This window comes from Littorina saxatilis, linkage group LG3 (genome assembly GCF_037325665.1).
Source record: "Littorina saxatilis isolate snail1 linkage group LG3, US_GU_Lsax_2.0, whole genome shotgun sequence".
Taxonomy (NCBI): domain Eukaryota; kingdom Metazoa; phylum Mollusca; class Gastropoda; order Littorinimorpha; family Littorinidae; genus Littorina; species Littorina saxatilis.
In genome coordinates this window covers 17,709,692-17,736,352 of record NC_090247.1, presented here as the reverse complement: position 1 = coordinate 17,736,352, position 26,661 = coordinate 17,709,692, and the positions used below count along the sequence as shown (strand labels likewise).

The 26,661-nt window shown below is 41.4% G+C and overlaps 1 protein-coding gene and 1 long non-coding RNA gene across 2 annotated transcripts in view; one reads left to right on the top strand and one right to left on the bottom strand.

The window, feature by feature from the left end:
- Positions 1 to 20,494, bottom strand: part of LOC138961784 (platelet binding protein GspB-like) — a 45,077-nt gene extending 24,583 nt beyond the window's left edge. Inside the window, exons 1-2 of the mRNA XM_070333455.1 lie at positions 20,414 to 20,494; positions 9,347 to 9,455 (exon numbers count right to left, since the gene is read on the bottom strand). Coding sequence (XP_070189556.1) covers positions 9,347 to 9,414 — 68 coding nt within the window. The 5' untranslated portion in view covers positions 9,415 to 9,455; positions 20,414 to 20,494. The remainder of the gene's footprint in view (positions 1 to 9,346; positions 9,456 to 20,413) is intronic.
- LOC138961794 (uncharacterized) overlaps positions 1 to 26,661 on the top strand; it is a 457,147-nt gene that overhangs the window by 401,505 nt on the left and 28,981 nt on the right. The gene's annotated exons all lie outside the window — the stretch shown is intronic.

Below are 26,661 nucleotides of genomic sequence, written 5' to 3'. Positions count from 1 at the left end.
TTGACAGACAGCAACAAAATGGGCTTCAACGTCGGTGATCAATTTGCTTCGTATGAAGAGTTTCAACAGGCACTTGTGGGGTATGAGAAATCCACATTTGTGCAGCTGTGGAAACGCGACAGTCGCACTCTGGCGGCAGCACAAGGACGATGTCCAAATAGAAAATTCAATAGCGCCATCAAGTTTTACGAACTGACCAACAACAACACCACAGTCTGACGAGGAGGGTTCATTTGCACCAAGGCCTACGACGTCTGACGAGGAGGGTTCATCCGCACCAAGGCCTACGTCGACGTCTCTTGATAATGTGACATTACCACCAAAATCCCGGAAGAGAGGCAGACCAAAAGGAAAAGTAGTAAATGCTATTGGACTGCCTAGCCGGAAAAAATGCAAGGTTGACAAACCGCTTCCCTTTTCAAAGAAGTCCTCGGTGGATCGAGACAGACAAATTCTGAGCTACTTTGTCGGTGAGGCAGACACAATCCGTGCTCTGAAAGGCGAACTTCTTTCAGAGCAATCCGTTGAGCAGGTACCTTCGGCAGTACCCACAGCAGTACTGGACGTGAACATATCCATCATTAAAGTTCGGCGATATTTCGACATGGACGGATGGACAGCCGTCCAACACGTCTACTCGGGTGTACGGTCTTCTCTCCGTACTGTGTGTGCACTATGTGACGATGACTTGTTGAATACTCAATCTATTTCATGTGATTCATGTCTCAGATCCCTCCATCTGCTCTGCGCTGGAAAACGCTCAAGACCAAAAACCAAGTTCTGGTTCTGCAGGAACTGCTATGAATGAAACACACACACACACACACACACACACACACACACACACACACACACAGACATAGAGACAGAGAGTCAGCGACAATGATCATAGAGAGAGAGATGTGACGATGACTTGTTGTATATTCAACGTCCGTATATTCAATCTATTTCATGTGATTCATGACACACACATAGAGACAGAGAGTCAGCGACAATGATCATAGAGAGACAATAACCAGTATTTAATTCCTTGCATAGAGATCATCGGATATTTGCCAGTTAAATTAGTGTATTTGGTGTTTTAAGAGAGAGAGAGAGAGAGAGAGAGAGAGAGAGAGAGAGAGAGAGAGAGAGAGAGAGAGAGAGAGAGAGAGAAAATCAGAGAAATATGGCTTTTATTCGTGTATAAGACAAAGTTTTAAGAGAGAGAGAGAGAGAGAGGCAGAGAGAGAGAGAGAAAGAGAGAGAGAGCGAGCGAGAGAGAGAGAGAGAGAGAGAGAGAGAGAGAGAGAGAGAGAGAGAGAGAGATGGCTTTTATTCGTGTATAAGACAAAGTTTTAAGAGAGAGAGAGAGAGAGATAGAGAGAGAGAGAGAGAGAGAGAGAGAAATATGGTTTTTATTCGTGTATAAGACAAAGTTTTAAGAGAGAGAGAGAGAGAGAGAGAGAGAGAGAGAGAGAGAGAGAGAGAGAGAGAGAGAGAGAGAGAGAGAGAGAGAGAAATATGGTTTTTATTCGTGTATAAGACAAGGTTGTAATTGCTTTTGAAGTTTGCACATCAGAAATACAAATATTGAAGATTACTTGTGTATTGCCTTTGTGAGATGGAGAATCCGACTAGACGTGTCACTTTACTAGCTTCAGCAGCGTCCAACCGGCAAAATAGCCTCTACCGTAACATATCGTTATTTTGCCGGTGCTACGTTGCCGGTACCGGCAAAATAGCCACTGCCTACGTTAAAAATATCCATGTCAAGTCAAGCGTAAAAAGGCAACGACTGCGTCATTATTGCAAGAACAACGAAACCAATTCAGAGGTCTTACATGTTATTACTATTGCGTCTTTGTTTTCATTCTGCTTCGGAATTAACGCGTTTTAATACCGTCTTCTTCTTCTTCTTCTGCGTTCGTGGGCTGAAACTCCCACGTACACTCGTGTTTTTTGCATGAGTGGAATTTTACGTGTATGACCGTTTTTTACCCCGCCATTTAGGCAGCCGTCAATACCGTCAAATACCGGTCATCGACATCTGTGGAAATGGTATTGCAAGAACTTTTAAATAGATACTACTTCATGGCTTGATGTGTGATACTAGGTTTACACGAGTTTTTTCAAAGGTGTCTTATATTGAAGACTGCGAGTGTTTACATGAACAATAGAGATCACATCCCCCCGTGTTGGCTTGGTCCAGGATTTGGATGGATATCACCACACATAAACAACAATCTATAGGCAAATTGCAATAGATATGGTTTGAAATGTAAAATTCACAGAATCAGCACAAACAATGAGTGAGGTGGCATATTTCCACATCGAACCAGCAAAGTTCGCAGCAATGTCGTAACAACATAATTATTGGGTCGTTACGAGTAAGCTTTCGGGCAGGAAATGAAAACAAAAACAACGCAAGAGACAAGCCAGCACTACCACGAACGAGAATCACAAGCGACTGGATATTTCCCTTGTTAAGAAAAGATAGTTTATACACAGATAGCGCGCGCTGACGCAACAGGGAGATAACTTCCCACACTGGCTCTGTATTGAGACAGACTACAGCCACCCATCTAGGTCACAGCTCGTTGCAAAAAATCAAACCAGGCAGAGCCAAGGGTGTGAGACAATCTCCCCGACACGTGCGCCCCATCCTTTTGCATCAGGCATGAAGTCATTGTGGACAACAAAAAAACAACAACAAACAAACAAACAAACAAACAGACACAAAATCAACAACGTCGACAGTTAAAGTCAACAGTCAAAAACAATCGAAAACAAAATATTTAGACACGCAGTCTCACGTGTTAATGTACAACAAAACAAGTCGCGTAAGGCGAAAATACAACATTTAGTCAAGTAGCTGTCGAACTCACAGAATGAAACTGAACGCAATGCACCGCAGCAAGACCGTATACTCGTAGCATCGTCAGTCCACCGCTCACGGCATAGGCAGTGAAATTGACAAGAAGAGCGGGGTAGTAGTTGCGCTGGGAAGGATAGCACGCTTTTCTGTACCTCTCTTCGTTTTAACTTTCTGAGCGTGTTTTTAATCCAAACATATCATATCTATATGTTTTTGGAATCAGGAACCAACAAGGAATAGGATGAAAGTGTTTTTAAATTGATTTCGAAAATTCAATTTTGATAATAATTTTTATATATTTAATTTTCAGAAACATATTTATATGTTTTTGGAATCAGCAAATGATGGAGAATAAGATAAACGTAAATTTGGATCGTTTTATAAAAAACATATTTTTTTTACAATTTTCAGATTTTTAATGATCAAAGTCATTAATTCATTTTTAAGCCACCACGCTGAAATGCAATACCGAAGTCCGGGCTTCGTCGAACATTACCTGACCAAAATTTCAACCAATTTGGTTAAAAGATGAGGGCGTGACAGTGCCGCCTCAACTTTCACGAAAAGCCGGATATGACGTCATCAAAGAAATTTATCAAAAAAATGAAAAAAAAGTTCGGGGATTTCATACCCAGGAACTCTCATGTCAAATTTCATAAAGATCGGTCCAGTAGTTTAGTCTGAATCGCTCTACACACACACACACACACACAGACACACACACACACACACGCACATACACCATATATATGCACATACATATGCTAGATACATGTATTGAATATAAACATTTTAGAGAACGATTAATGAAACAGGTCAATAAAAGTATACCTGTTTATACTATGCCCAGTCAACTGTTGTTGGAAGACAATCTACAATTCATGTTGGGGAAGTTCGTATACAATTGTTTTCTTAAAAAAACATAATGATTTATGTTGTTGTTTATGTACATGTATGTGTCTTATAAACCTAAATGGTTTCATGACAATAAACTATATTCTTATTCTTATTCTTATTCTACACCACGACCCTCGTCTCGATTCCCCCCTCCACGTTAAAACATTTAGTCAAAACTTGACTAAATGTAAAAAGGGGTAAACTAAGGTATCAATCAAAAGTAACTAATTCAAATGTAACTAAAAACAAGTCGCGTAAGGCGAAAATACAATATTTAGTCAAGTAGCTGTCGAACTCACAGAATGAAACTGAACGCAATGCCATTTTTCAGCAAGACCGTATACTCGTAGCATCGTCAGTCCACCGCTCATGGCAAAGGCAGTGAAATTGACAAGAAGAGCGGGGTAGTAGTTGCGCTAAGAAGGATAGCACGCGTTTCTGTACCTCTCTTTGTTTTAATCCAAACATATCATATCTATATGTTTTTGGAATCAGGAACTGACAAGGAATAAGATGAAAGTGTTTTTAAATTGATTTCGACAATTTAATTTTGATAATAATTTTTATATATTTAATTTTCAGAGCTTGTTTTTAATCCGAATATAACATATTTATATGTTTTTGGAATCCGCAAATGATGGAGAATAAGATAAACGTAAATTTGGATCGTTTTATAATTCTTCTTTTTTTTTACAATTTTCCAATTTTTAATGACCAAAGTCATTAATTAATTTTTAAGCCACCAAGCTGAAATGCAATACCGAAGTCCGGGCTTCGTCGAAGATTACTTGACCAAAATTTCAACCAATTTGGTTGAAAAATGAGGGCGTGACAGTGCCGCCTCAACTTTCACGAAAAGCCGGATATGACGTCATCAAAGACATTTATCAAGAAAATGAAAAAAACGTTCGGGGATTTCATACCCAGGAACTCTCATGTCAAATTTCATAAAGATCGGTCCAGTAGTTTAGTCTGAATCGCTCTACACACACAAACACACACACACACACACACACACACACACACACACACACACACACACACACACACGCACATACACCACGACCCTCGTTTCGATTCCCCCTCGATGTTAAAATATTTAGTCAAAACTTGACTAAATATAAAAATAACTAAAACAACCAGAGATTAAGAGAAGAGAAAGTACTGCTACTTGCTCTCTCGGACAACATTAATGTTCACATGCAAGACAAAGGGTAAAATGCAGACCGCATTTGTCGTTTGGCCTGTGGTCTTCTAATACGTGCACAAACTAGGGCAGGCGTGGCACACCTGATGAGACACGCAGACCAGCTTTAAAAGACACGTGAAAATACGTGAACAATCCTGGTGCGAAAACGTGCACAAATAGCTGGTGGCAAAAAGAAACGAGGCGCCCAGCGGCAGTGAGCAAAGGCAAAGTTGTTTGACACAACGGGTGCAACGGGTACATGGTTCATTGGTACATGATTTTATCATCCATTTTTGTCCTCGAATCAGGTACAATGTACTTGAGATATATGACATATTATTTGTATGTTGCGCTATTGTGTGCATACCACAACTCAGTTATACACATTGAGCCATTATCAAAAGAGTACAAAGTGGCGCAGGATGTTTGTTTGTTTTTCACTGCATGTTTAATAAATGTTTAAACTTTAAGATGTGCATACCATGGCTTAACTATACTCATGAAACCATCATCAACATAGTATGTAGTACATAGTACATAGAAGCGCAGAATATTTAATTTGTATTACTGCATGTTGTATTATATATATTGTATATCTAGGCTATATTGTGGATACTCGTTTAGTTACTAAAAATATTATATATATTCTAACACTGCATCGCACTATGTGAGGAAACTTGAGACAATGCATCTAGGTTGCCTATATCAAAGCGAGCAGGCTGCGCATGGTGGTCACTCTGGTGACTGAACTACTATACCGCGCTTCACAAAAATTGTCCCATCCCGTACCCACGTCTCCTCGAATTTCTTGTCTTTCTTCAACTTTCTTGCCTTGGCAGCCAGCTCAGAACGCACCTGAGTTAGACGCGTCTTCTTGAACCTCGTCGGGAAATCTGTGACGTCAAAAGCAAAATGACGACACAATAGGATACACTATGAAGAGATTTTTATTTGTGATGTATGTAGGATAAATCTGTAAACCGTCCCATCGAATAGGCATTTTCTATCCCCACACCCTAGAAACACTTGACGCACAAAGACTGCTGTGCTAACTTAAAATTGCAGTCATTAAAGGGTTGTTATGGACAAAAACAAAAACAATTATTAAAAAACGTCCTCTTATCACGTCAAGACTTATACAGGTCGGGTTGGGGGTTGTAGTTATGCACCCACACACAAATAATACCTTAAAGGCTGACATATAGTCCTATTTAATTAGTTTAATTACTTCCAGGGCTTTTCCCATCGTTGCGGGGATGTATAAATTAAGCTTCCTGCAAAATTTTAGGTTTGAAGTCTTTACCAATTACGAGAAATAATTAATTCTTTATTGCTATGTTTAGCAACAGTTCTCCAGGCCTTGGGCTATTTTCAGACCGTCAACACAGACAGTACAGCTTCGTCAATCCCCGCGTTAAGGAAATCGCTCACCTTCCACGTGCAAAACGTAGTGATAGTGACACGCCAGACTAGCGCGGTAGCGTATTGTGCTAAGCAGGAAAGCGCGCTTTTCTGTATTCTTGTTAACTTTGCAATTTCCGGAAAACTTTCACTTTGAGACTGTTCTGTTTACATTCGACACTATCAACACCACTTTGCAATACTGAAATAATTTTTTCTGTGTTCGAAAGCTACAGCCAATCGTTATTATATCCCCTTTGGTACAGTTTTATAACATTATTGACACATGTAATTTGTAAACAATATGAATGAATTAATGAACGCTACGTATAAGGCAGCCTTTAAAATAAGTGTTTGAGCGCTTTCTCCACTTCCACCGCTGTCTCTGTTTTGATTTCCGTTGAACTTTTCGTCCCTGAGAGGAGCTCGCGTTTCACTCGCTGTTGCTAGAGGTACAGATTTTGTGTCACTCAAATAGATACATAGTTCGATTTAGGGTTTTATTTGTAATAGATGACAATACACACGATGAATACCTTAGAATTAGTGTCCGAGCCATGAACCGAAAGTTCAAGCTGGCGCCATCACCAACCTGTGCCTGCGGTCAAGAGGACCAAACAGCGGAACACATCTTACAGCGATGTCCCTTACTAGATGAGGAACGAAAAGAAGTGTGGCCGTCACCAACTCCCTTGCAGACCAAACTATACGGCAGTCGACAGGAGTTGGAGAAAACGACAACATTTATCACCAGTGCTGGACTGATTGTGTAACCTCTGCGAACGCCAAGAAGAAGAAGAAGAAGAAGAAGAAGTGTCCGAGCCGCGTTCTAATGTTCAAATCTATAAATGATGCGCCAGGGAGTCTTTCGAGACGGTATACATTCTGCAATGGACAGTGGTTTTGTTTATGCTGTTTTTTATTCCCGTACAGCACGGAATCTGCATGCGTTTGATTTCCTTAATCCAACGGTTTTTCTGTCTATCTGCTTCGACAAAAGTGTACCCATTAGATCAAAAGAAAAATATGACGCAATCAGAATCGGGACTCCTGACACAGGACAGTTGACGAAGAAAACCTCTCGCCGAGTAAAATTAATTAAATTAATTAAATAATTATGATAGTTACAGAAAAATTTAGGTTTGATTTAAATGACAGCACAGTCTCACAACGAATGTCCCTTGAACTTTTTAAAGCCCCAGTCTGCCTCAAGTGGTTTGCAGAACGATTTAAATCTTCTCACGAAAAAAGCAGTTCTCTAACCTTATGGAACAAACTTGCAATTTAGCATTTAATAGCATTAAATGACACAGTTCGTTTGAATGGCTATTTAGCTTGCGTAAATCACACACCAGTTTTCGTGGTTTATCTAAGGCCAAAAAGACAAATATGTCTGTTTCCGGTAACATCGTCGAAAAAATAGGGTCGGTCGGTAGTTTTTTTTAGTTTTTTTAATATTTTTATTTTTAACTTTTTTCTTACGTTTAGTTAGAATAACTGCAAGTGCAAGAGGAAATCTTGCCACAGACCCTTCAGAGGGATTCCCGGCGTCATTGGCCGCCATGTTTTTTTCGCGTGACGACGGAAACGGGAGGTAAGTCTCTTCGATTGTGAAGTCTCATCGACCGATTACCTCCTGTTTTTGTTTTGTGGTTTTTTTTGGTGCGAAAAGCGAAAAAACCCTTTATGGTCGGCGCTTAAAAATAGGGTCGGTCGGGTTACCAGAAACAGACATATTTTTCTTTTTTGCCTAACCACTGAGCCATCGTGGAACCATGTGATCCACTTTCCTTTTTTTCTCTCACAATTTAGTCGTCAGTTTGTGAATTCAATGCGACTCGCTGTATCTGCAATAACACGTTATTGTGTACCTCTGAATCTAAAATGCAACAAACATAATGAGAGTCACACGAACTTATCGACGGCAGTTGGATTCAGAGAAGCAAGCGCTTTGCAGAAAATTCGTCTGTCGCTTGACACGACCTTGCGTGACCTGCTTCTGGGCTCCCTTTTGTCAAACTTTCAAAACTTCGATTTTTAAAAATAAAATCAATTGTAAATGTTACCTCCACCATCATTACCCCCCCCCCCCCCTTTCACTCTCTCTTTCCCTTTCACTCTCTCTCTTTCCCCCTCTCTCTCTCTTTTTCTCTCTCCTCTCTCTCTCTGCCTCTCTATCAGTACAGAAAGATGTCTTTATAATGAATTGTCAGAATGTATTCCAAATGAGTGTGGTCAATTATGTATCTATACATCCGTAGATGCCTTTCATTTGTTTCATGAATTTTAATACTATAGACTTTTTGAGTGGTAAATGTTGAAGGATGAAAGAAAATATATTGTGAGTGGACGGATGCATGTTATTAATTAAAAGCCCCACAATGATGTGCTTAACAAAAAAACAAAAAAACAAAAACCTTCGAATTGTACTGATTTTGTCTTGGGGAAAAAAGAGTTCTTTTATGATTTAAGAATGTTTGTCTCATATGCTGTCAATTTATTATTTAGATTTTAAAAGTTAGGTCTGGCGCCAAAACAAGGCTTCCGATTTGTCTAATGGTAAATCCGATCTAACTGCACAAAATAAATTCTTTGAACATTTCTCACTCACGAGAGAAAGCAGCCAGGATGTTCCCGTTCGGTGAGCGTTCTTTCTTTCTTTCTTTCTTTATTTGGTGTTTAACGTCGTTTTCAACCGTTCAAGGTTATATCGCGACGGGCGGTGAGCGTTCAAATGGAAGTATGTTTGTACTGTATGTAGAGGCTCGGGGAGCTCAGTGATCAGAAACGGATGGTTTACGGGAGGCTGAGTCAGTGAGTGTGCCTTTAAGGTCCAGTTCGTTAGAAAAATTCCAAAAAGCTATGTATCGTAATTGAAAGTGTTGGTAAAGTTGTCGCTCCATGGGAATCAAGCCATGATGGACGTCTGGTTTTAGTATTTTACACCACTATGGAATCTTGCTTTACGTCTTCACACAAACGTTCAAATGACGTATACTCACTGGCTGGTAGGTGTGACGTTGGAGGGAACGGCAGCAGGCGGAGAATCCTTACTGGCCGCCTTGAACATTCCGACTACAACACGCTACGTATCCACCCGGAGACAGGTACCTGCATAGACAGAACCAAAGGTTGCATTATCCTTATTGGCCGCCTTGAACATTCCGACTACAACACGCTACGTATCCACATGGAGACAGGTAACTGCAAAGAGAGAACAAAAGGTTGTATTATGATTATTCAATCTTTCTCTAGAAGAACACTTATGCACGGCACACCATTCTTGTTAATAGAAAATGTCCGGTATTTATCGATGTTTATGTTGAGCATTTGCGAATGGATTGTCAACGTTGTACTGCATGTCGCAGGTGGTAAAATGGTATAGGACAAATGTCGTACTGGCTGCTTCGATAAATTGACTGTTTTTGTGAATGTAAGTCTTGTTTGCCTGCAGTAGTAATACATATAAAACGCCAAGCGCGACAATTGCCACAATGACACATACAAAATGTGTAAACAACGTCAAAATAAAGTTAGGTGTATGCGTGTCCGGTCAATTGGTCTAATGATTACTTTCTAAATGTTTGTGTGTTCAATGGATATAAACAAATCAAAATCTAAACAACCAACCAACAACGACCACACACATACGACAATTTGAAAAAGGGCGTGTTCGACAAGGAAAACACCTCACGTGTTTCCAAACACTATCTGTATCAGATTTGAAGTTTGGGAACTTTTCTTTCAAAGTACTTGTAATAACGGTTCAAAATCAAAACGTGTCTGGTACAGGACTCTTTAAACGAGGAGCCTCGTTTGCGCCAAGATGAACAAGTCGCGTAAGGCGAAATTAAAACATTTAGTCAATCTGTCGAACTCACAGTTCACCAAGACAAAACAGCTTCGTCAATCCCCGCGGCAAGGAAATCACTCACTCTTCCCGTGCATGGAATTTAGACGCCTTAGTCCGGAGGACTCCTTACGTAACAGTAAGCTCATATTTGTCATAATCCGTAGCCTCAAACTGGTATCCCACCATTTACAACAACGCCATATATTTTAACCACAGGCAAACTTGTTCACTGTTGGTATAGTACTGTCATTGATGAGTACATGTATACAATAACGTGAATGAAAACCTCAACATTTGATATAATATATATCAAAGATCAAGGTAGCTATTCGTGTTTGAAGGTTCAACTTTTCCCCCAAGTGTATTGCTTGCTGAACACTGCCACTCAGTGATGCATCAGTGTAAAGCCGCGGAGTTGTGTGTCTTCTTCTTCTTCTTCAGCGTTCGACGATGGCTGTGTCTAGATTCTTTGGCCCGTGATGTTGACGAAGTTTGTTTGTTTGTTTGCTTAACGCCCAGCCGACCACGAAGGGACATATCAGGGCGGTGTCGACGAAGTGGGCTGTCATTTCCAGGTCAGTCCTGAGTGCTGCCCCATAGCTTGGTGTGCAGCGCTGTCCCTGTGGGCCAGACGCGTTTTCTCTCACTGCAGTGGAGTCGGCAGGTCTGCAGGAAGTGGTCCGGTGTCTGGTCCGCCTCTCCACAATGGCACAGGGCCGACTGTCTGATGCCGATCCTTTTTAGGTGGCTGTTTAGTCCACAGTGGCCTGTCCGGAGGCGGAAGACAATGGTCTGCTCGTGACGAGTGAGCTGATGGAGGGCATCTTCGTGTGGATTATATCCATTGTTTTTCTTTTTGAAGGTGGATTTTTGCCTGTTTCGCATTTGGGTCCTGGATTCACTGTAAGTGAGATCAGAGGGTTGCTGCTCAGTTTTGCTGCCCTCCTTTGCCAGCCGATCCGCCACTTCGTTGCCCACAATCCCCGTGTGTTTTCCCACTGCAGGGCTGTCTCTGTGGCTTTGTGGAGTGCCAGAACTTCAGCCTTGTAGTTGGAGCACAATCTCCATCCGGATGTTGACACAGAGACTGGGGGCAGGCCTGGTTTCTTGATGAATACGCCACATCCTCCGTTTCTTGTGGCGTCTTCAGCTGATCCATCGGTAAAGATGTGTGTCCATCTAGCTACAGGGTAGCGCTTGTCGATCTCCTCCATTGTTAGAGCTTTCAGCACAGCGTCACTCTGGTCTCCCTTCTCAGTAATGCCAGGGATGGTGGTTCTGACTTCAGCTTTAAGGGTTTTTGGGGGCCAGTTGGTTGGATCAAGTCTCTCGCACAGTTCGATGTTTGCCGTCAAGATGTCAGCCTGCATGCGTTGCTCTTCCTTGACAAGATGGTTCAAGCTTTTCCGTTTTAGCCTGTTCTTTGTCAGGCTTTTTAGTTTGTCATGCAGGGGGTGGTCTGGTAGCCTCTTCATCTTTTCGGCATGTGCAAGAAGCTTGCTTCGCTGTCGGCTCTCAAGGGGTTCAACTCCAACTGTCTTTTCCATTGCGGCAATAGGAGTGGATTTCATGGCGCCAAGGATTATCCTGAGGCCAACGTTTTGGACCCGGTCCAGTTTGTTGGTGTGCGTCTTGGCTGCGGTTGCCCAAGCACTTGCTCCATACTCCAGCACTGGGCGAACTGATCCTGTGTACACAGTCTTCAGTATCTTGGAGTTGGCCCCCCAATGTATTGGAGTTGTGTGTCAAAACAATATAACTGGGTAATAACATTCACATATGTGTCGGGTTCACTTACTTAGTTGCAAGAGTTAACTCGTACTTTCTTTTTGCAATTCTAACTCAACACTTTCCAACTGCAAAATCATTCAAATGATAGATGGTCGTCACATGGACATTTGATGTGATGTTACCAGTTCCTAAATCCTGTATTGGCTCAGTCGACGTCCGCTTGCTTCTGTTTATATAATAAACCGAACATAGGGCGTAATCGTCCCGAACGAAATCTTCCAAATCTTTAAAACTGTTTAGAATTCTGGGTAGGGAAATACTTTTGGGAAATGACGTTAGCGCCTTTCGGTGATTGGTCAACACAAAGTACACAGGGACTTTTCGGCTTTTGGACCCTTGGGACTCTCTAAAATTCTGCAGTGGGGTCCATGGACCCTCTAAATATCGAAAGTGGGGGTCCCGGGACGCACTAGGAGGGGCGTCCGTGGGGAGCCCTGATAGGGTCAGTTATCTACTTAACTTACCTCGAACAGTGTGATCGATAGAACGTACTGTACCTAGATCTATACGAACGGAGCGACTCGGAAATCGACGAGTCGATACTGATTTGTTTGTTTGTTTATTTGTTGCTTAACGTCCAGCCGACTACGCAGAGCCATATCAGGACGAGGAAGGGGGGGGATGAAGGGGGCCACTTGTCAAGCGATTCCTGTTTACAAATGCACTAACCCATTACTTGTGTCGATACTGATCCCCATGCTCGAGAACTCAATACTCGAAGTCAAAATTTCGTATTTTACCACAGACGACAGTGGGCCGGATTAGAGCGCCCAATTGCTACTTCGTAATGTTGGCCGGTCACGGGTTCGAATCTCTCAACTTGTTTTTAATTTTTCAACTTTTTTCTTAGTCTTTTTGAACTCTTAATTCTTGTGTTTTATTCCATTTTAATCATTCCAAAGTGTGGTGATTTGAAGATTTAAATAATCAAAGGGTTGCATAAGTACCGAGTACTTCCAGTGAACGATTTCCCAGAATAACCCATTCTATTTTTAAGTAACATTGGCTTTTTGGAAAAGCTCAATATACCACTGCGTGTCGACTGCAGGTAATGGTCGTTAACCACTTCTAATCATTGAACTTCAGGTGTGGTTGAATCCTTACTTCTTTCTGCCTGAGTGCTCGGAATCGCACATTCCCTTTGCACTACATCCGACAAAACGTTCTGCTGGGTATGCACTTATCAGTTCGCACAGCCTAACACAAAACAACAGAAGAACAAACAAAATAAGTGACATTTCGTGCATTTTTAATAGACGACGTTCGGAACAAACGCTTATTACTCAGTTTGTTTGTTTTAATGGTATTTAATAATTCATTTATTTATCTATTTTGCCTGTGACGGTCTGGGCGGATTATGACGTCATCAAGCAATTTCATTGGGGAAAATGAGGACAAAAACGGCTGGGGCTTTTAGCAGCAACCATCTATAGGAATTCACATGTAAAATGTCACAAATATCTGTCCAGTAGTTTTGTGGGAATTGCTTCTCGTACAAAAACACACCTTCAACTCCTCGATTCCTAGTCCCCAGCTAAACATTATAAGATGTTTGATGGGTTGTTGACAGACCAGCTTTTTTGTCGGTCCGAGGGGGAGCATATCGACTTTTGTTTCATATTTATTGACCAAAAGCTGGTCTGTCAACAAACCATCAAACATCGTTTTTGTCATCATTTTGGTAGTGAGAAAATAAGTGCACAATCAACCCAGGGAGCCATGCTTTGAAACACGGGTTCCGTGCTGATAACCACACGAGTCCCGGTTTGATAACCACTGGCAATCAAAGATGGCGTGTGAAAGCAACTTTCTGTGTTTTTGAGTTCATTTAAATGTTGGGATGAATTATTGAATATGTCAGGTTTGAGGATGCACAGTTTTGTAGGTTCATCTCGGTATTCCACCCCTCGGCTTTCTGTTGTAAATATTAAGCTGAGTGATCGAATGTGGAAGCTACGTTTGGTCAAAGGTCACAGAAGATTTGCGTCGTGCAGCGAAGGAAAGAATCGCGATCTTGTTTCCGACTCGGTACCTCTTTGTTTTTCATTGAGACCTGTCATTCTGCTTGCTCGGCTTTGTTAGATGTTTGCATATCTTGTTGCTATTTTCTTTGCTTTTATTATTGTTTCTTATTTGTGCTTCGTTTATCGATACAACGTCTTGTGCACGGGTCAAAATGTGTGTGTCAGGTGTCGTTTTACTTGAACTTGACGTTCGTGTTTCTCCGAACGTCTGTGTATCGAAACACAGATACACGCACTCTGTAAGAAGACAGAACATATCGCTAGGTTTCATTTGTTTTTGATGAATGTATGACCTTTCATGAAGTAGTTTTGTTTTTTGTTTACTTTTGCCAGTTTGCCAGTTCGTTTTTGGAACTTTGCAAAGCAGTGTCGTGTCGTCTGTTTAGGTCTGGGGAAACACCAATGAAAAGAGCCGAAGAATCCCCGAGCGTTTCTATTGGGTTTGCTTTTGATTATCCACGTATAACCTGCTTCCTGCAACTATGGTAACCGGGGATTTATTGCCTGGGGAACATGAGATTTATTTCCCAGGTGCTTGTGAATGAAAACTCGTGAAAATGATGACAATGTCAAATATCGTATGCCTGCAAAGAAAATACACACCAAAACCAAAAACAACCACCCCTACATACGGAAAAAACCTCCCATACCATGCAATATATTATAACTCAGCAGTTCATATGAATACAGCTTACCCGATCCCCAGTTACCGTTTTTGTGCGAACCGACGAACAAACAAACTGGAGAAAGAACGAACAGACTGAAGAAAAACAGCCTTGTGTTAAAAAAAAAAGAAGGGAGCAGCGTTTAAAATCTCATTCTCAACATGCGGGTAATTCCCAGTGGTGCTTTTTCTGGTGTCTTGTGCAATGTAAAACCAGCGTGGTTGTATATCCTTGCTTGAGACTAGGCTTTTTGACGAAGGAAACTCGATAGAAACATTATTGACGAAGGTCCGTTTTTCCGATCATCTTTGAGAAATATTATTTCTTAACCACAATGTGCTGAATCTGTGTATCTTCTCTCTACAACGATGACATCTGAAGTTTGTTTGTTTGTTTGTTTGTTTGTTTGCTTAACGCCCAGCCGACCACGAAGGGCCATATTAGGGCGGTGCTGCTTTGACATATAACGTGCGCCACACACAAGACAGAAGTCGCAGCACAGGCTTCATGTCTCACCCAGTCACATTATTCTGACACCGGACCAACCAGTCCTAGCACTAATCCCATAATGCCAGGCGGAGCAGCCACTAGATTACCAATTTTAAAGTCTTAGGTATGACCCGGTCGGGGTTCGAACCCACGACCTCCCGATCACGGGTCGGACGCCTTACCACGAGGTCAACCGTGCCGGTGACATCTGAAGTAAGTAACTTCTAAAGAACCAAAGTCGTCTGTGCAACTGCCAGCTTCTGTTATTCGTTCACTTAGTTAAATACAAAAGGAACAAACAAACGAACAGACTCATACACAAACCGAGACGCGCCTTTTATTCTAGGTATTTGGTGTTTTTTGTTTTTTTACATATGTTTTAACATAGAGGGGGGAATCGAGACGAGGGTCGTGGTGTATGTGTGTCTGTCTGTCTGTCTGTCTGTCTGTCTGTGTGTGTAGAGCGATTCAGACTAAACTACTGGACCGATCTTTATGAAATTTGACATGAGAGTTCCTGGGTATGATATCCTCAGACGTTTTTTTTAATTTTTTTGATAAATGTCTTTGATGACGTCATATCCGGCTTTTCGTGAAAGTTGAGGCGGCACTGTCACGCTCTCATTTTTCAACCAAATTGGTTGAAATTTTGGTCAAGTAATCTCCGACGAAGCCCGGACTTCGGTATTGCATTTCAGCTTGGTGGCTTAAAACTTAATTGATGACTTTGGTCATTAAAAATCTGAAAATTGTAAAAAAAAAAAAAATTTTTAAACGATCCAAATTTACGTTCATCTTATTCTCCATCATTTTCTGATTCCAAAAACATATAAATATGTTATATTTGGATTAAAAACAAGCTCTGAAAATTAAAAATATAAAAATTATTATCAAAATTAAATTTTCGAAATCAATTTAAAAACACTTTCATCTTATTCCTTGTCGGTTCCTGATTCCAAAAACATATAGATATGATATGTTTGGATTGAAAACACGCTCAGAAAGTTAAAACGAAGAGAGGTACAGAAAAGCGTGCTATCCTTCTCAGCGCAACTACTACCCCGCTCTTCTTGTCAATTTCACTGCCTTTGCCATGAGCGGTGGACTGACGATGCTACGAGTATACGGTCTTGCTGCGTTGCATTGCGTTCAGTTTCATTCTGTGAGTTCGACAGCTACTTGACTAAATGTTGTATTTTCGCCTTACGCGACTTGTTTTAACTTGAATCAACAAGTCTAGTTTAACAGTCTCAAGTATAACCAAATTACATAGTCGACCCTATCACGTGAAGTGATCAAAGCAGACTTCGATGATATGTCTTTATGTTGTCGTTCTCAATCCGACCTGAATATTTGTTTTATGACTTTTACAGAGTAAGTATTTAATCTTTACATAGGCATGAGCAAGATCGGTCGCCCACTCGCCACAGGCGACCAGAAATGAGTGTGGGCGAGTAGAAAGTCTTATAATGATCGCCCGCTTGGCGAGTGTAAATTTTGGGTCTGTGGTATTATCATTTTCCAAGCGACGATTGTCTGTTGTGAAGCACGTTGTCGTCTACGATTGCTAAAATTAGATGTGATCGGAGCTCCAGTTCAAGCTGATCGGGAAATTCTCTTTAGTGACCATGAACAAATCAGAATGACCGTATGATTTCAGGGTTAACAGGACTTTTCGTTGACGCGATTTTAACCAATCAGAATTGTGACGCAGGACGTCTCAGAAGCCTGGGCAGATCTGAAGCTGTAAACATGTAGAAATACTTGGACAACTGCCAGCCCCCCCCCCCCCCCCAAAAAAAAAAGCCAAACCAGAGGGAACGGAGTCCGAGAGATTGAAAAAGTATGACTCCGGACAGAGGAAGCGTTCCTTCCAGGCAGACAATACAAAATCTGACTGGTGAGCAGAGAGACTGCATGGCTAAACTATGATCGGGAAAAAAACGTCATGTTGTGTACTGCTTGCGAAAAGCATGCCGCTTCTGAGAAGGAGAGAAAGGGGCCATTCGTTGTTGGTACGGACAAATTTAAAGGCAGAGTAAGCCTCCCGTAAACCATCACAGATACGGTCAGGCTTTTACACACAGTACAAACACCCTTTCATTTAAACACTCACCGATTGAGAACATCCTAGGTGCCCTCCGTAAAGAGCGAACAATTTTCAAAGAATTTATTTTTGCGTGGTTTATCTTACCCCTGAGCCATCGTGAACCCGTGTGATCCAGTTTCCCTTTTTCACAATGTAGTCGTCAGTTAGTCATTTGAATGCGACTCGATGTGAGCTTATCTACAATAGCACGTTTTTATGCACGCAACAAACGGCTGTGGTCCACAAGAACTCTAGCGATGGCTTTTGACTGTTGAGAGGAACGGCGATATGCATAAACCGTCGTCTGCTACGACCCTTGCGTGACCCTGCTTCCGGGCTTTTCTTTTTTCAAACTTTCACAACTTCGAATTGTACTGATCTTGTCTTGATGAAAAAAGAATTCTTTTGTAAGAATGTTTGTGTAACAAGCTGTCAATTTATTATATAGATTTTAAAAGTTAGGTCTAGCGCAAAAACGCACCACGGTCCAAAAACATTCTGATAATCATCGATCCACGGCTATCACCAGTTTACATCGATAGAATGAGACCCGAAGGGAAGTAACTCATTTTTGACCTGAGTTCAGGATGGGTCCAAAAAGTGTTCGAGACAATCTGCAAAATTAATTCTTTAAAAATTGCTCGCTCTTTACGTAGGGCACCTAGGATGTTCCCGTTTGGTGAGCGTTCAAATGGAAGGGTGTTTGTACTGTGTGTAAAAGCCTGACAGTATCTGTGATGGTTTACGGGAGGCTTACTGTCCGGGCGTGATTTCCGGTATTCAGTGAATATTCATAACAGTCGTCCAGCACCAAAACGAGGCGCCATTGTTGTAGAGGAACAAGTCCACGAAAATAAATTCTTTGAAAATTTCTCACGCTCGACAGAAAGCAGCCAGGATGTTCCCGTTCGATGAGCGTTCAAATGGAAGTATGCTTGTACTGTATGTAGACGCTCGGGGAGCTCTGTGATGGTTTACGGGAGGCTTACTGTGCCTTTAATGACCAAACTCATTCATTAATTTTTAAGCTTACAATTAAAATGAAACCCCAAAGTCCGGGCTTCGTCGAAGATTTCTTGACAAAAATATTGATCAATTTGATCAAAAACTGAGGGCGTGACAGTGCCCCCTCAGCTTTCACCAAAAGCCGGATATGACGTCATCAAAGACATTTATCGAAAAAAAGGGAAACACTTATATGGGGATATCTTTTGGAAGAATGTGTACGTAAAGTTTCATGAAGATCGGTACAGTAGTTTTCTCGGAATCGCTCTACACGAACACACACATGACACGAACCACGCTCGCAGTCTCGATTCCCGTCTATTTTAAAATAGTTAGTCAAAACTTAACTAAATGTATACACGTCCGGGGATATAATCTGGAAGAAGGCGTATGTTTTGTAAAGTTTCATAAAGATCTGTCCGGTAGTTGTCCTCGCAGAGTAAGACCTTTTTTTTAATCTGAGCAGTTCTCGCGAGGTATCCGCGAGACATGCTCTTTGTAACTCTACGAAATCGCGATAACTACGACCATCGGCCTTCGCAGCTCTCGCGAGATTGCCGTACAACATGCTTTGCCGCTATGTTTCGACATTTGTGAGAGCTTGAAATACTGATAGGGACCATATCGCTCTCCACAACCTACACACATGTATACAACAGCACATCGTCTGATGTTGTCTATCTGAAAACATTTATTCTCACCTAAATGTAAAAAAAAGAAAAGTATAATAATAAAAACAAAAATAATAATAATAAATAAATAAGTACATTGTTATTTTTTAATATAGGATCGACTTCAATCCTTTTCATTTCATAATAATACATTTCTTATGTGGCCAAGTCACACGGATGTGCGTCTGTTTCTCATTTCTGCACGCTCTTAATACTCATGTCTTAGGACAATGATTTATATGCCTCTCGGTTACACATCAACTATATTATCCCTAAAAGGTTACATACATGTAAAACATCACTAGTCAGTCCGGCTATCCCCGTGATCGGGAGGTCGTGGGTTCGAACTTTAAAATTGGCAATCTAGTGGCTGCTCCGCCTGGCGTCTGGCATTATGGGGTTAGTGCTAGGACTGGTTGGTCCGGTGTCAGAATAATGTGACTGGGTGAGACATGAAGCCTGTGCTGCGACTTCTGTCTTGTGTGTGGCGCACGTTATATGTCAAAGCAGCACCGCCCTGATATGGCCCTTCGTGGTCGGCTGGGCGTTAAGCAAACAAACAAACAAAAAGTCCGACTATGTCTCACTGGGCTCACAGCGAGCAATAGTTTGGCAATTTTCTTCCAGCAGTCAAATTAATATTGGGGCCTGTATTTTAACATACATATTTTGTTCCGCATGAGTAAAATTACTAAAAAGTCACTTAAACACGTTCGCAAAAAATACCCCCCCCCCCCCCCCTTACACAGGCACAATGAGATCAGCGTTATAAGTTGCTTGTACTCTCAAGAGACTCTTGAACATGTCTTGCTCAGTTCCGAGGAGCTAATATTCTTTCTCTGTTTTTCTTTTTTTTAAGTAACATTGATTTTCATACGACATTTACAAAGATAAAGCTGGTGATACAATCCCAATATCATCACTATGTGACGACTGTTATGAAATTGTATCCAAACAAAGTGGAAAATTGTTTTACAGCCAAAATATACACTGCACATAATAAACAACATGCATCAAAATATAAGGTGTTAAATTCCGATGTTAAAGACATACATGTATGAAATTTAATCAACACTGATAATCCCAGATATGCTATCAAAACCACGCGGGAAAATCCGAGATTCAAATGTCAGTAAGGGGAGGTAATAAGTAAACGCAATATCATAATATGGCTGCTCGGGAAACTACAAACCATCGTTTTTGAAGGGAACTCCTGCAAGCAAATCGTCGGAAAAGTGCATGTCTAATTACATTTCAAGCTAGAAAAAAACAAACAAACAGTTCCAGGCTTTCCTAACTGCCAACGGAAAAGATAGGGTTCAAAAAGCTATAAATAGCTTGACCTACTTTTGGAGGGAAAAACATACACGGAACGTTCAACACACGGAGCCGTTTCCGATGCATCTCGCTTGATCTATAAGCGTTTTTCGCTACTACACTGACGCAAACATGGTTAAGGTACGTTCTTGCAAAATAACTCACCTTACGGATCACAGAATCACTCATAATTCCACATAAAACGACCACAAACATTGCATTTTCGACCAAAATGGCGACGCCTTTACCCATAGTGCGTAGCGTTACGCGCCACCTAGCGATTCGATTTTATGGGCAAGCGAGGTAACTCTCGTCACTCATTCTTGGTTCTTAGTATCTTTAAAATGCAGCAGTAATTTATTAAGTACAACATATCTTATGGCAAAAGAGTCATCGATCGAGATATAATTCTGCAGTTCTTGTATGCGGGGAAAGGGATAAACCGACGAAAAAGACGATGAAAACTGCCGCATCAAAGTCAAGATAAAGCCCACAGAGCAGACGACACATGCTACAGAAAGCGTTCTAGTTTAGCCGTTCCGCGGGGAAAGGAGGTCGCTGTTATAGTTCAGCGCAGATCTTTCCCTTCTTTCTGCGCTCTCCCGCTATTCTAAGAATACCTCGCAGCCCTGGCTGAACAAAGAAATGTTTGCCGCGTTCGCCGTTCTTTCGCCCCGGCCACCGTATGGTCAGTGAAACAGTGCGAATACTGCGATCGATTGCGTGTTAAACAACTACGATTTCTATTCATTATGGTCTGATATCTTCTGTTAATGTATGTGTCTGCTTTCATTCAACTGTATTAAGAAGATGTAAGCTGCGTCGACGTTCGGCAAACCAGTCGTGCAAGCAACAAACTGCAGTGTTTTTGCTCTGTGCGCTGCCAGCCGCTGTGCATAAATATTCCGTTAGCCTTTGACCTGTCAAGGTCGCGAGACTCAATAGAGGCGAACCTGGGATAAGCGCGCAAATTTCGGATATATCACTTGGGTGAAAGATAATTTCATTGCTGTTTCTTCACCACAAGGGGAGAGAGGAGAGGAGTACGTTCTCTTCTTTTTAAATGGTCGAATGCAAAATACAGATTGACTTACGTTTGTAGTTACGTATAGTCAAGTTTTGACTCAATACTCAAAGTTTAGGCCGGCCAGAGACATAGATCAATGTAATGTATGTCTCTGGGCCGGCATAGACTGGGAATCGAGACTCAGTGACGAGGGTCGTGGTGTATAGAGTGTATGTCGGTGTGTGTGTGTGTGTGAGTGTGGATCGATTGCGAGGGAACTACTGGACCGATCTCCATGAACATTCAAATTTTTTTCTCTTAGATGACATCCCGATAAGAACATAATAAGTAGGTCAAAAGTATACCTAATTTAATTTATATTTACTATAATCCTTCGTTTACTCTGGTTAATGATTTCTTCATAAAGACTACTTAGCATGAATCAAATGTTTCCCCCTTTCCAGGCGGCCTCTACAAACCTGCAGGTCTTTTTTTTTCCACCTGTGCCGTACACGGGCTACCTTATTCGTGCATATCATCGTCACGGCCGCTGACATAATACATCATGTGTCACACAAACACCGAAGCAAGGGTTTGCACACCTGAACTAGTAAAGATGTTGTCCGAAGTGAAAATATTGTTGTGAATGTGCATAAGATGTTGAAAAAGGGAGCCTGTATATCAGTCACTGGAATAACGTTGCAAAACTGAAGAGCTTGCTACGCACGTGGAATTTCAAGAACCACGTTATTTAAAGCAGTGACCGATAACAACAAAAGAAATGGATTGCCGTCGAACAAGGAGCAAAAATAATAACAAACAAGCAAACACACACTGCCACACACACACACACTCACACACACACACACACCGTCACGGTGGCGCGCGCGCGCACACGCACATACTCTCTCTCTCTCTCTCTCTCTCTCTCTCTCTCTCTCTCTCTCTCTCTCTCTCTCTCTCTCTCTCTCTCTCTCTCTCAGTCTCTCTCTCTCTCTCAGTTTCTCTCTCTCTCTCTCTCTCTCTCTCTCTCTCTCAGACTCTCTCTCTCTCTCTCTCTCTGTGTTTCTCACGCTGGAACAAAATAGATAGAACACTGTATCTTTGAGGTAGGAATCAGTGCTTCCAGCGTTTTAAAAAAAAACACCTTTAACAACAATTGTTCGATGCGGGAAAACCCCTTCACAGTCCAACCTGGATGACACAAACGTAACGCCATGAAATGCACGAGTTTGACCTCCATTTTTGCAAAACTGGTCCAGGGGCCCGGACAAGGGTTTCCGGTTATCTGGTACAGGAAATTCTGAAGACCTAATTAATACCAATCTGCCTATACTCTAAGAAGGTACAAATCCTATTAGGTATACTTCAAGAGAACATGTTTTCTTCCAAGTTCTTCTAATATTGAAATGTGTGTAGCTTGCAAGATAAAACCGAAAAACCGTGTCTCAGGCTCAGTGATCGCAAACGAGCAATACTATGTCCTAAAGGATTCAAAACTTGTTACAAAAAAGTTTGGTTGCCTTTAGATTCATAAACGTCATCAGAGCGGTTTCTTCTTCTTCTTCTTGGCGTTCGCAGAGGTTACACAATCAGTCCAGCACTGGTGATAAATGTTGTCGTTTTCTCCAACTCCTCAGTGTCGACTGCCGTATAGTTTGGTCTGCAAGGGAGTTGGTGACGGCCACACTTCTTTTCGTTCCTCATCTAGTAAGGGACATCGCTGTAAGATGTGAGAGCGGTTTAGATCGTCAAAGCAATCTGATTCAAATTTACTGGAAAAAAAGACAAATACATCAAAACCATTCGTTGCATTCACGCTGACAAAGAATGGGCTTTTCGCAATGATACTGACTCTTTTCTGTCGCGCAGTTGAGCAAGAAGTTTTCATTGCTTGAAAACTGAACACCAGTCCACTCAATATTCCTAAAACATAGTCCGTCAATTTCAGCCAATGCCGTTTGTCGCTCGCTCTTTCAGCGACACCTCCGGCGGCCGCACCGTCTGCGAACTCAGTTGACGCGAAGTATTGCGCTTGACAAAAATGCTCAGTTTACTGACGCGGAGGATGAATTGAATCGACATGATTATCCGAGAAGTCCGAATAAACACGTTGATTGATGAAAGCAAATTGTAGTCCTTACATTTTTTGTCAAGACGCAGAGCGAGCGTGATCAGGAGTTTGTTGAGACAGCGGTTTGCGAGGAGATAATATAACTACACATTTAGATTTGTCAACGTCAATGAATTCGTATACTTTCTTTTATGCATCAAGTGCATGTATACAGTCAAACACGCTTAAGCCGAACTCGCCCGGGGAATGAAAAATCGTTTCGCTTATCCGAGTTTGTGCATATCCGAGTTCGGATAAGCCAATTAAACCTTTCCCGAGAAATTACCCTGCAGTTCGGCTTAAGCGAGTTTTTTCAGGATAAGTTGTAAAATCACTTCGAATGTTTCTCTCTCTCTCTCTCTCTCTCTCTCTCTCTCTCTCTCTCTCTCTCTCTCTCTCTCTCTCTCTCTCTCTCTCTCTCTCTCTCTCTCTCTCTCTCTCTCTCTCTCTCTGCGTGGTGTGTGTGTGTGTGTGTCAGTGTGTGTGTGTGTGTGTGTGTGTGTGTGTTTAAATGAATAAGATCAAAACAGTGACGAGTTACATGTGCTTTCTTCAGTGGGGCTTTATTAATACCTCAAAGCCAACTGTAAAAATAAATGGTGAAAACAGTGACACATCTCAAAAACAAAACCAAAGATTCCACAAGCAACTACGCTTTTGTTAAAAGGATTTCAAGTAAATCATAATAAATGTAATGTTTAATGAAACCCTCTCCATTAAAGAAAGAAAAGAAACAAAATTAGACAATGTGTCTGTGTAGTCATAAATCAAGATCAAATCTCCGTAAACATAGATTGTAGGCAAATGTTTTGTTTTGCTGCATGTTTATTGTGGTTTGATCTTCACCACTCGCTCAAAATGAGCACATACATTCCTCAGGTAGATTTGCTCTTCACACAGATCTGTTCCTTCTACACGTCATCAGTTTCCCTGCATACTCAAAAACAGGTGACGTGTTCGTTTCCGTAGGATAATTATAGCCGTGACGAAATATGTTTATCTTCCTGACGTGTTTTTCAAGCACAAAAAAAAGTCTCTCCGACAGTGTTTAGAGTTTGGCTTATCTGTCAAAATCACGTTTGAGATATCCGTGTTTGAGTTAGCTATTTTTTGACAGAGTTTGGCTTTTCCGAATTAGAAATAGTCTTACAAAGAGGGGGTCTGGCCGGGTTTTGGTTTCTGATATCCGAGTTTTTTGCTTAAGCGTGTTTCGTTTAGGCGAGTGCGGCTGTATACACATGATTCAGTAACGGTTTAAAGGTAAAGTCATAATCCGCTAAGGATACCGGTTGCTTCTTCTGTCAACTTGTGTGGCACCCATTTTGCGGCCAGCTTTTGAAGCGGAAGAACATTGTGAAGAATCCTTTGACCTGTTCTAGATATAAAATTTGCACTTTCGTTCTTTTATGCCGTACACGTTTTAATCTCAATTTTTAAGGTTTGACACAGCAGCTACGTTACTCTCGTTTGAAGCGCCTTTCTGGAGTCTTTTTGGCTTGTAAGAGTTGTTCACCCCTTTCCCCCGTTTTTTTAAATTCTCGTTTCTTTTGTCAGATTGAAGAATATGGAGCAGCTTTGATTCAGTGTTACTTTCTTCAAATCTGTAGTAATTTTCATTGTGTCATTGCCCAGCTACGGTCTTTCAAAGACGTAGACATTTTCATGACCCAATTTTCAAGCACACGCAAAACTTGAATACGCGTTTTGAAACATCGTCATTTATGACGTAACAATCTAATTATTCACAAGGACTCAGTGGAATTTGACATTCTTATCACTTATATCATGATCGATACGGGATTTGAATTGAGTAGTGACCAGTGTCCTTCCTGTGTAAATAGAGAATATTACATGGCTTGCTGTGTCGTACCAGATTTACACGAGTTTTTTTTTAAAAATATTGAACTGCGAGAGAAAGGGAGCTGTTCACTATTTGAAAAAGCAACGAGTGTAAATCTGGAACGGGACACAGCAAGCCATGTAGTATTTTGTTTATCCTACATACTGTACTAACGTGTATTTTACTGAAAATGTCCTGCAGTCGAGGCAGCTCAGTAATTGAAGGCTCTTGTTTTGGAACCTCGATCTCTTCCGCTAAAGCCTCTGCAATCTATTACGTCGAAGCAAAGAAACGTCACTCTGAAAGTGTGGCGTGACGTGTTAGTTCTAAAGATTCATCGAGGGTAATTAGCGAGTGCAATTTTTGTTTCTATAACGACGTTTGTCTCGGTGACTTTGGCATCATAAGCAGTGGAAAAACAGGTCCCTGCCAGACTTGCTTGACATGACCTCATTTACATGATATACACACGTGTGATTTGAACGATTATTATCTCACGGGTGTCTCTCTCACGTATTCTTCTCACCATTTCAGATCTGGCTTTGCTTTTGCATCGGACAAGGCCATCCATCCACTTGTACACATACCAAAACTCAACATCCTGTAACTAGTGACTTTACACAATGGTCACTGCATGAATTCGAAAATAATAGGTCGCCTAATATACTAATTAGGCCTGACGATTTACTATAGTAAGGAGAGAACAACTACCAAGCACAAAATGAAACTTCAAGTCTTAGTCGCAAGAAAAAAAACTTAAAGCTATCAGCATGAAACTGAAAGAGTGGTCCATATTAGGCGACCTTCTCCCTCAGAGTAAAATACACATATACTGCACACACACATACGCGCGCGCGCGCACACACACACACTGACTGACACGCATACACACACACACACACTGCACACACCGTCGGCACACTGACAATGTGACACCCACTGACACACAGCGGCGGGCTAACGCACATACACTCACAGAGGAGACTGACTAATAAAAAGAAGAGGAATCAAAGGAACAAAGGATGCTTTCTACACATTCTGGTTTTGCTTTAGAATACGATTTTGCGTGCAATAGGTTCAGACTGAACCTGAAAGTAAGGAACAGCCGCGCGGCCACTGTCGTGGGAACAGAAATAACAACTGACAACAACATACGTTTATTCTTATTTAATAGCTTATCTTCTTTCTTTCTTTCTTTCTTTTTTATCTGACATAGGTTTCTTTGTTTACTTTTTGTGTGTGAATCTATTAGTCAACATTTTAGCTTCATTGATATTGAACACACGCACACGGCGCGGCATAGCAAACAAGAGCAAAACTAATTTTGACCAACAGTGTTAGTAAATTCAATCGATGCCTGTTTTTAAATGTTTTGACAACTACTGTCCCATCATCGAAAAAGAAGTGTAGTCTGACAACGAGAGTATACAGTCGCACAAAAGCCGACGACAGCG